The sequence below is a fragment of the Notamacropus eugenii genome, chromosome 2 (assembly GCF_028372415.1).
Source record: "Notamacropus eugenii isolate mMacEug1 chromosome 2, mMacEug1.pri_v2, whole genome shotgun sequence".
NCBI lineage: Eukaryota > Metazoa > Chordata > Mammalia > Diprotodontia > Macropodidae > Notamacropus > Notamacropus eugenii.
Genome location: NC_092873.1, coordinates 198,890,001 through 198,899,660, shown reverse-complemented (window position 1 = coordinate 198,899,660; position 9,660 = coordinate 198,890,001). Strand labels below are relative to the sequence as shown.

Genomic DNA, 9,660 nt, shown 5'->3' with positions numbered 1-9,660 from the left:
GGATACTTTACTGATCCACGTCTCAGAGCTATTATAAAGTGGCAGTGAGGGAACATTTACAAAACTTCTGAATGAGCATTGTTAATTAAAATGTACAATACAAATGCAAATTACTATTATCAGCAAATAAATATTTTTCTATAAATTAAATCTTTTACCATAAATTGTTTGGGCGGTTTTATTCTATCAGAAACAATGCTAGGGAGTGTATTTCTTTTATGAAGCAACACAATGAATACATAATAAACAGATATCTTTAATGTATGTTTCATCCTCCTTACTCCCATTGTCACCTCACCCCCTGAAACATCTAAAGTGACAGAAATGAGAAAAACACAGCTACGACAAAGAAGTATTAAAAGAAACTGAGATTGGTTGTCCATAGTGCACTCCCTGGATATTTCCCTTCCTTGTGGTGCTTCCTACTTGTTCACCATGAATTTTGTCAAGGTTTGGGATTTTTTTTTGTTGTTGTGTGTGTTTTTTCCCTTGGGGGGCAAAATTTGTGACACAAGGGGCAGAGAAGAGGAGAAAAGTTTCATGTTTCATCATAAAATGTTCCTTGTAAAAAAAAATAGATATATCCAACACAATTGTTGTGCCAATCGCTGCGAAGTGCCACCTCGGTTGTTGTATTTCTGGAGTTTGAACAGTTGTCCCTACAACAGCTGCATTTTAGTAAGCCCAGGGCAGGTGGCCCCAGATAAGCTACTTGCCATTCATAGTCAGTATGAACCATCTTGCTCAGTGTTCATAGTCCAAAGGAAAGAGTCTGTGTGGTTTGGGGTTTTTTGTTGTTGTTGTTGTTGTTGTTGTTGTTGTTGTCATTGTTGGGGAATGGAGACAGAGGAGTGGGAAGCAGATTAGGGGCAGGAATGAAGGTGTGGCAGGGAGTGACAACTTTCTTTTTTACTTCTTCAATGCAAAATACAAATCCATTTTAAAATCTGAGTATTTTAAAGTCCGTAGTGTTAGTTACCCTCACACTACACAAGAGAATCCACATGAATAGAAAATAGGTTCACACCACAAAAGTCCACTTCCTGTGATTTCATATCACCACATAAAAAAATATGTTCACCCAGCTACCAAATCTGACCACAGATATTTCTAGTGAATCAGCCAAAAAGTTGTGAAATCAACTTGAGGGTCTTTGGACATGCTCTTTGGGCACAAGGAATTTCTTTTGAACAAAGTCTTCAAGGATATGTTTGCATGTGTTTTTTTCCTGATACAGCAAGTAGTTTGATGTCTTTGCCTTTCCCCCTGTTCTCATCCCTGAAGTGAAGGGCATGGATGCTGAGCCGGGTGGGCTGGTCTGAAGGGAAAGGAAAGGGAAAACTCAGGACCTTTTCGGTCATCAGATCAGATCAGCTCAGGAGGGATCCACCACAGAAGGAATAACGGCGAGCTGCAAACCAAGATCAGAAGCTGTTACAAACCAACTCGATTTCAGCTCTGAAAGTCACCAATTGTACTAGGCAGAGACCTACAAGGAAGGAGAAGGTGGAGGGCAGTCTAAAACCAGTATAGATCCTTGCTTTTGTCCTGAGGCTGCAAACCTGAGAACAGAGAGAAAACAAAACAAAAAAGAGAGAGAGAAAAGGGGGGAAGAAAGGCACAAAATATTTAAGGATAGAGAAAGACAAACACCACTGTTTTACTTGTGAGAGTCAAAGAACTGAGCTAAAGGGTTGAATAAAAGTAAAAAGCAAAGCATAGAAATATCAAATCTAGACCTCTGAATGGGGGGGAGGGGAGAATGGGGAAGGCAAAAACAATGACTGAGTTTAATGTGTTAAAATACATATATAAAATTTCATGTAACTAAAAATAAATTTGCCACTATTTCCCTAAAAGAGGTCTGATTGAATGCACTTTTCAAGTGAAAAAGAGTAATTCTAACCTCTAACCTAAAGTGATTTTTTGGATATCTTTAAAAGGGCCTTGTGATTTGTTATTATATAGATGCTCCAGTCACTTGTTTTCTTTCTATTAAAATGACTGAACAACTAATGACAAGTGACATGACACCCAAACCACAGAGTGTTTTACACTGGTTTTACATGCTACGCTTGATCTTTGGTTCTTTGTCTGGCAATGCTATTCTTAAAATTCTTTTGTGTGGAGTTGAAAATACTAGATCCCACTGCAGCCTATCCCCATTCCCTCAAGCTAGCACAAGTCATAGGGGGAAGAAGAGGCAAAACAACCCAGACACATATGGTATAGTGGGAAAAGCACTACATTTAGAGTCAGGAGTTCTGGAGACCAATCTCATTTCTGCAATTTACTAAGTTTATCACCTTAGTGATTTAACCATAATAATATGAGTCATTTATTAACAATTTAATAAAGTTAGTCATTTAACCATAATCTCAGTTTTTTTATCTGCAAGATGAAGGGGTTCCACTAGATGACCTATAAGTTCTCTTCCAGCTCTAATCTTATGGAATCTTCCAATTAAAATAAGGATCATATCAAAGTAGGGTAGGAGCCTATTTCTTCTCTGGAATGGAAGTAACTCCACTGATAAGGGAAAGAAACTATTTTGAATCAGAAGATTAGCATTCATTACACAAGGGAACCTGAGAATGAGCCTGACCTGGGCTCATTCAGATCCCTCTGGGGAAAGGAGAAATAGGTGGGAAAAGAAGAGCCCCCCAGTACTTTACCTGAGTCCACATTGAGGCCCAGACTCTGTCCCATGTCTCCTGCGGGGCTGGGAAAGGGCCCCCCTGGCGTGGTCCATGCTGAGCCAGCTGACTCACTTTTGCCCAGTTCACATGGTGGGCTGACCGGCGTGGGCACCGAGGCTGGCGTGAGGCGGTGCTGCCTGACTGAGGCTGGGGGCATCAGCAATGAACTGTAGCGGGGGTCGAAGTGCGGACCATAGACTTCATGCATGGAGGCAGGTCGGGGGAAGGCAGTGCCCTGGGCCCCAATTGGCCCACCCAGGGAGTAAGGATGGTGAGGGTGGGGGTGTGGATGGTGATGATGGTGATGATGATGATGGTGTGCATGGTGCCAGGGTTCGGCTGCCCCTTGGTGAAGGTGGCTGTGCAGAGAGGCTGGAGAATAGGGGTCTGCTGGAGCGAAGGGGAGGTCACTGTGAGCTGCAGCTAATGGACTGCTCAGTGAGGAAGCTGTGACTGCTGGCTGGTATGTGCTGTTCCAGAAAGAAGGGGGGAAACTGCGCTGGTTCATCGGGAAGGAACCATCTACAGGAAAGATGTGGGATAGGACAAGAGGACAGAGGAAAGAAAGACAGTAGCCACCTTGTGAGATCACCTCTATTACCATCATCATCATCATCGAAATGACAATGAGCAAGTTGCTTCACCTGTCTGGGCCTCAGTTACTCATCTGGAAAATGATGGGTTTGGACTAGATACCATCTCTAAAGTCCCTTTCAGTTCTAAGCTACTATGCTCCTCAATAACTTTTTAAGGGGAAATTTTTTTCCATTTGACTACAGACTTCTCCAAGAACTATAAAAGGAATTGGGGACCATCCTGGTACCCCTGCCACTACTGAGCCACCCTCCTCCTAACCTATGCTCAGTACTAAGGTGCAACATCAGGGCTGTCTGGGACAAAGATGGAAAAAGTAGGAAGAAATTTTATATCTTTCTCTGGGGCCTCAGTTTCCTTATCTGTAAAATGGAGGAAAATTTGATGACTTTTAAGGACCCTTCCACTCCTAAATTCCATTAGTGTAATGTCACTCTTCTGACAGTCATAGTAAACTTTTCCCAAAAGGAACATTCCTCCTGTGTGCCATATGCATCCTATTGCATGGATTCTGCCCTGAAGAAGACTGCCAGGAAAGCACTTTCTTTCACTCTATTTTGCCTGGGTAGTAGGTGTCATAAATGCAGGCAGCTAATGTGTAGGTGTGTTAGTGTTTGTGTATGTTGGAGGCAAGGGATGATGATCTGATTGGCTCCTTAGAAAGCTAGGTAGCAGTGGGCACTCTGAGGAAGTTCTATCTAACTTTAAGAAACAAGAATTTCCCAGAACATTGTCCAGTCCTGGAGGTTAAGTGGCATCTGCATTCACCACTTCTGCTAAGTCCCAGTGTGGCTGACATAACTGCCCCCAGGCATCTTCACTATAAACGTTTCCCATAAAATGAAGGGTCTGTCTTCATATGTATGATCTCTTAGTTAGCTAGGCACACTCTTCCCTCTCCTTTCCTTCTCTGCCCCTCCCCCTACTTCTCACTTAGCTGCCTTAGCTCCTCCAGTGAGCTTCAAGGTGATGCGGATTCAGACCGCCTGCTGAGAATCTTGATTAGGGATTAGGGACATTTTGGTTCTTCTTTTCCTTTCAAAAAGTTGGCTTTCAAATAATGTCTTTGCAAATGCCCCACAACATTGAAAAGAAAGCAGAATTTTCATTTGTTTTTGTTTTTCCAAGAAAGGAAAAGAAGGAAAAGTTTCCTCTCCTCCTTAGGAGTTTGTAGGTGTCTGCATTTTCCAAACCCTCGCTATTACCAGCTAATTCCCCAGACTTACTAAAACCCACTAGTAATATTAGCTGTCACCTCCATTAGGTACAAACATTAGATGATTCGATCATCCCTGAGGCTTTGTGGGGTGATGTCTATTATTATGAAACTTATGTTATAGAGAAGGAAACCAAACAGCAGAGAAACTTGCCCACAGTCGTGAAGTTCAGTGCAGGAAGCGAGATCCCAAGGCACAGAGTCCTCTCCCCTTGTGTAGTATATCACAAACAGTGATTGATTTTATGCTTAGGCCAGGGGAATATTTTTTAAAATTTCAGATACTTAGGATCGGAGAAATTAGATAGTGTTGTTTTTTAGTATTAGTATTATTTGGGTAGAGGCAGCTGTGGGTGTACTTTATGTACATCTGGCTTCTGAATTGGGAAGACCTGGTATCAAGTCCCATCTCTGATTCACCCTTGCCCTATGACTGCTATAACATCTGAGTGAAGATGCCAATTTGCTTTGATAGAGGACATTTCTCCATCAAAGAAATCACAGGTCCATTCAACTTTCCCTGTTTTGGTAGAATGATGTATGGAAATCACATTTCCTCTCTTAAGAAGAAAAGAAGGCTGGGATAGGAGAAAAAAGTAAATTTCCACCCTTTCTTAACAGTCTCTTCTTCCCTCCTACCTTTGTTGTTCCTAAATTCATCATTCCAGAATTTATTCATATGGGAAATTCTTGACTTAGCTAGAAAGCTTCTCAGCCTTACATTTCCCTTGACTAATTAGTTTCAAATTAGCTTGCCAAATAAAAATCATTTAGCCTACCAGAGATTCTGGTGGGAGAGGGGTGAGGTGATTCCCTAAGGAATTACTGATAGTAGAGGTGAGGAAAACTTGGGAATCTCTTGAGATCTGCACATCATCTGAGGTCACCACAAGCTGAGAATAACGTCGACGATACCTAATGTTCTGGGACTTTAAGAAGAATGATTACGAAGCGGGATCCATTGTTGGACAGGTTTTTGACAAAAAGAGGTGTTCCCAACTGAACCCTGTTTCTCTCTCTGTGTTGTACCCGTTAAACTCAGCTTTGCAAAGTAGTTCCCATTGTGTAAGTCCATTAAGGTCAATTACTGTTTCTTAGTTGTCTTTGTCCGCTCCCAGAGAATTGTAGACTAGCTTTACTTACTCTCTTTATATCTACAAGGACCACCATAATGGTCGGCACATGATAGACTCTTTAATAAATGGGGTTTTGGGGTTTTTTTTCATTAATTTCTAGCCAACCTCCCTCCCAAGATCTTGTATAAAGAGTAAACACTCTAAATGTTAAATGAATATATGCCTACCTTTCTCCCATTCATTCTCCTCTTCGCATCTCCCTCCCACTTCCATCCTTATCCTATCAGGTAGAATTTTTGAGAATTTGTTACCTTTTTAAAAGTAGGGCTTTTGAGTGGAAAGAAGGACGAGGAGACACTTTCTCCTATCCCGCCCTGCTCCCAACAGAGAAAGCCCCGTTTGCTCACCCCTCCAGGACCCAGAACTTCTTGGAGTTTTGCTGCTGGCGCAACCGGGCGAGTAGCTACTGGGCTGGCTCAGGGCCCTGCTGAAATGCTCGTCCACCACGGAGCTGATATCTCCTTGGAAATATGTAAACAAGACGCAGCGCGAGTTGATGTACTCTGCCTCCGGGGGGCGCTCTTTCTCCGGGCTGCAGTCTTCCTCTTTGATACTGGCGGGAGTGTTGCTGGAGAAGGAGGAGCTCCCGCTGCTGGTGCTGGCATTGCTGCTGCTCTCCGGGGCTTCTTGCATTTTCGAGTAAAAGGCTAGTTTCTACCAGGTGGGATGGGAGTAGGGATGGGAGTGGAGAGAATGGGAGAAAAGAAAAAGTCAGCCCTAATCTCCAGGACAGTTTAGTGTGAGGACGCAGGACCCTAATCCAGCCTGCACCTAGTCCACCCAGCCTTGGGTCCCCAAAATGCGCCATGTAGATGTCCCCATAATAAATATGCGTGTGTATATGTGCACGAGCGCGTATTTGTTGCGCGTAGCAATGGGTGGACAGGCAGCCCAGATTAGATCCTTTCAAGAATTATCTTTCCCACATTGCTGGCAGATAATTTGCGAAGTCACCTTCCCAACCTTGGTAGTCAGTGGCGAAGCCTAGAAGGGATTCCTACTGCCGTCATCTTCTCAAAGGCTCCTTCCTCCCTGTCCACCCGCCGAACAATATTTTGGACAAAATCTGGACTAAAGTTCACAGATGGATGCATCCATAAATCTCAGGTCCTTGGAACCAATCATATGGAGTCCGGGGAGAGACAACAGAGTCAACCTAAATGGGGCCTGGACAAACCTGGATTCATTTTAAGGCTTGAGGGAATGTAAAGAAAAGCTAACCCTTCCCAAGATTTAGGGCAGAGGGAACCAACAAACTCAACGAAATTATAGGACACTGAATATAGCCGGCAGCAGAAAGTTTGTCTATAGTTTTATTTAGGAATGAGTAAACCATATTTGTGGGAAATGAAGAACAGAGATCATGTCCACGAGGAAGTAGATCATTTCAATAAATAGCTCGTGGTTACTTCGGCTGCTTGTCATCGTCTTATTAAAGACAGTCCCGGCTGTCTTTGTCTTGTAATATCGGGGGGAAAGCCGGGCGTTTTTCTGAGCATTTACAAACACTAAAAACCTTTCAATCTTCAAGTCAAGATCTCTTCCTTCAAGATTAATGCGCATTTCCCTACAACTGTACAAATTGTTTAAGACTGTTCACTAGAAAGTTGGATTTTTTTCTATCAGCTTGTAGTTGCTTGATAACGATACCGTTGTATCGTTAAGAACTTTTAAAAGAAAAAGAATAATTGGATTTTATTTATTGTTGTCCTTTAATGAATCAAAGAATAAAGAAATCTACCCAAGTGAAACAACAGATTCCGTGAGAAACTGAGAAATTGAAACTGAGAAATTATTCCCACCTCTCCCCAAGCTACTTTCTTTCTCGCTGGCTGGAAAAAAGCGCATTTCAAAGGCCTTAGCAGGAATCAATATGTCATTTACAAATATCACCACTTCCTAAATCTCATTTCTTCTCTTGGCTTAAAAGGACTGCTTTCTGAAGTCAGTGTCCGACTGAAAGAGAACTTCGAAGATGAAGGGGTAAAAACAAAATAAAAATGGAATAAAAGTAAAGAAAACCCCGTTTCCAATTCACCAATTCATTTCCTATACGGAATTAATGCTTTCTGACCAAACAAAAGGACAAAAGATTTGAAATGGGGGGGTGGGGTTGATATAAATACTCTTCAGCGGGAAACCACGTCTTCTTGGTACTTTGAAAGATGCAGGGAGTCTCCACTACGCGTTTATCGTTTCGTTTCCTGACTTGAAAATCCGTGCTTAGGTTGCATGGACTAGAATCGGGAAAAGAGGTCTGAGTAAAGTGTACTTTCTAACAGGCACAGCCTTTCATAAAGAAAGTTCCTTTTCAGCCCCCCCCCCCCCCCCCCCCAAGGAGTTAACAAAATACAAGTTAAAATCGATCCAAGAGAAAGAAAAGCAGTTTGTGGGATGCAAGGATTGTCTCCATTTCAGTAAATGAGGCGCAGGCAAAGAGGTTACGTCGCAATTCCTCTCTTCTGCGGGAAACCAAACAAAACATGGAAAACCACACACACGCTCCATTAATAAAAATTGTAATAGAAATTTTGTATTTTGTGCAATGCTATTTGTAACGAATTGCCACTGTGGAAACACTACTTAGGGCTGCAGAACCATAAACCACACAATCTGAGAATGGGAAGGGACCTCAGCAGCCACCTAGTTCATCCTGTACACGAAAGACGCCCAGACGATAGTATAATATAATCCGTAAATTTGACGTAAACTGAATTTACACTATGGGACACTAAAATTACGAGCCTGTGTCTTTTAACTATAAAGGGAAGACAATTCTGTTTCGGTGGGCGCGAGATTTGTTTTCTTTTTAAAAATCATCTTATATAGTTCAGACTAAAACTTAATAGCAACGGAGGACAAGATCTCCGCGAAAACAAGAAAGGGAGAAAATCAAAAAGATTTTTAAACCTAGTCTAATTTAGCATAACTATCACGTGGCCGTGAACCGAGCTGTGAAGAAACAAACAACCCAACAACCCCAAGAGAGGATTAGCAGCCCAATTGAAACCTTCCAGCAGAAGCAAAGGAACAAGCAAAAAGGCTTTGCTTAATATGATAGCAGAAGAGTTGTCCTACTTGGCAGCCCCTGCTTCTGGAAGGCGTTTGCTAATTGCTCAGACATCGGAGACCACGATTAAAGATGACCCAGGCTCACTGTTCGGGGGCAAGGAGTGGCGCGACTCCTCGCGAATTCTCAGAAGAGCCACCGAACCTAGGGTACAAATGGCGTCCGTGTCAGAAGGTCAGAAATCCCATTCATCGCCAGCCCAAACTCCTGGTCTCGTCTCTGCCTTGTTTGCTTGGTGCTTGTCCACGCGCGCCTACGCAGACAGGGAATGCGGGAAGTAGAGAACCGCGCGCAGGAGAGGGAACGGGAGCTTTCAAGTGCGGGTCCCTTTGCTCTGACAGCTCCAGGAATGCCTCATCCTTGCTTTGAGTTGCTTCACTATTTCACCGGTGCCCACCCCTCCCTCTGATCCAAGACGACGCATACCTACCTGATGATAGGGAGTATAAGCTGCTGCAAAGTAAGGCTGCGGAGGACCATAGACTTGGTACATAACATCCAGACAGCTCATGGCTAACCGCAGCGGGAAATTAATTTTTTCGATCATCAACTCCTGTCCAGACAAGCGAAATGATGCTGCCTGGGGCGGTGCCTGGCTCTAGGAACCTTATTCATTGGCGGCGGGTGCGGGGGGTGGTGGCAGCACGTTCTTAACTCTTCTTTGGCTCGCTCCTTCACCTGCAATAACAAGTCCAGTAACTGAGCTTCGGGAGAGCGACTCCCGGGTTTCAGCCAGGGGGAATTTAAACCCCAAGCACTGCCCAGTGACGCCACTCTAGGGGCTCCAGAGTGGGAGGTAGAGGTTATGGAAGGTGGGCGGGGAGCTGGGGGCCAATGAGGAGGGACGCCTGGCTCGGGCGTAAGCTCGCTCTACAACTCCCTGGGGCTCCCCGGCGGCCCTCCAGAGGCTGCAGAGAGCACTGACTTCGCCACTTGGGGGCGGCC

General features: G+C 43.8%; 1 protein-coding gene across 2 annotated transcripts; it reads right to left on the bottom strand.

The window, feature by feature from the left end:
• Positions 1 to 219: 219 nt before the first annotated feature.
• On the bottom strand, positions 220 to 9,397 carry VGLL2 (vestigial like family member 2). Of its 2 annotated transcripts, none has more exons than XM_072638448.1 (4): positions 9,146 to 9,397; positions 5,993 to 6,299; positions 2,676 to 3,221; positions 220 to 1,318 (listed from the first exon to the last, which is right to left on the bottom strand). In XM_072638448.1, the coding sequence occupies exons 1-4, from the start codon at positions 9,260 to 9,262 to the stop codon at positions 1,200 to 1,202; spliced, it is 1,089 nt and encodes a 362-aa protein (XP_072494549.1). In that variant the 5' UTR covers positions 9,263 to 9,397; the 3' UTR covers positions 220 to 1,199. The 2 variants fall into 2 exon arrangements, with proteins under 2 accessions (XP_072494549.1, XP_072494550.1); XM_072638449.1 differs by lacking the exon at positions 220 to 1,318 and adding an exon at positions 1,360 to 1,562.
• Positions 9,398 to 9,660: the final 263 nt, after the last annotated feature.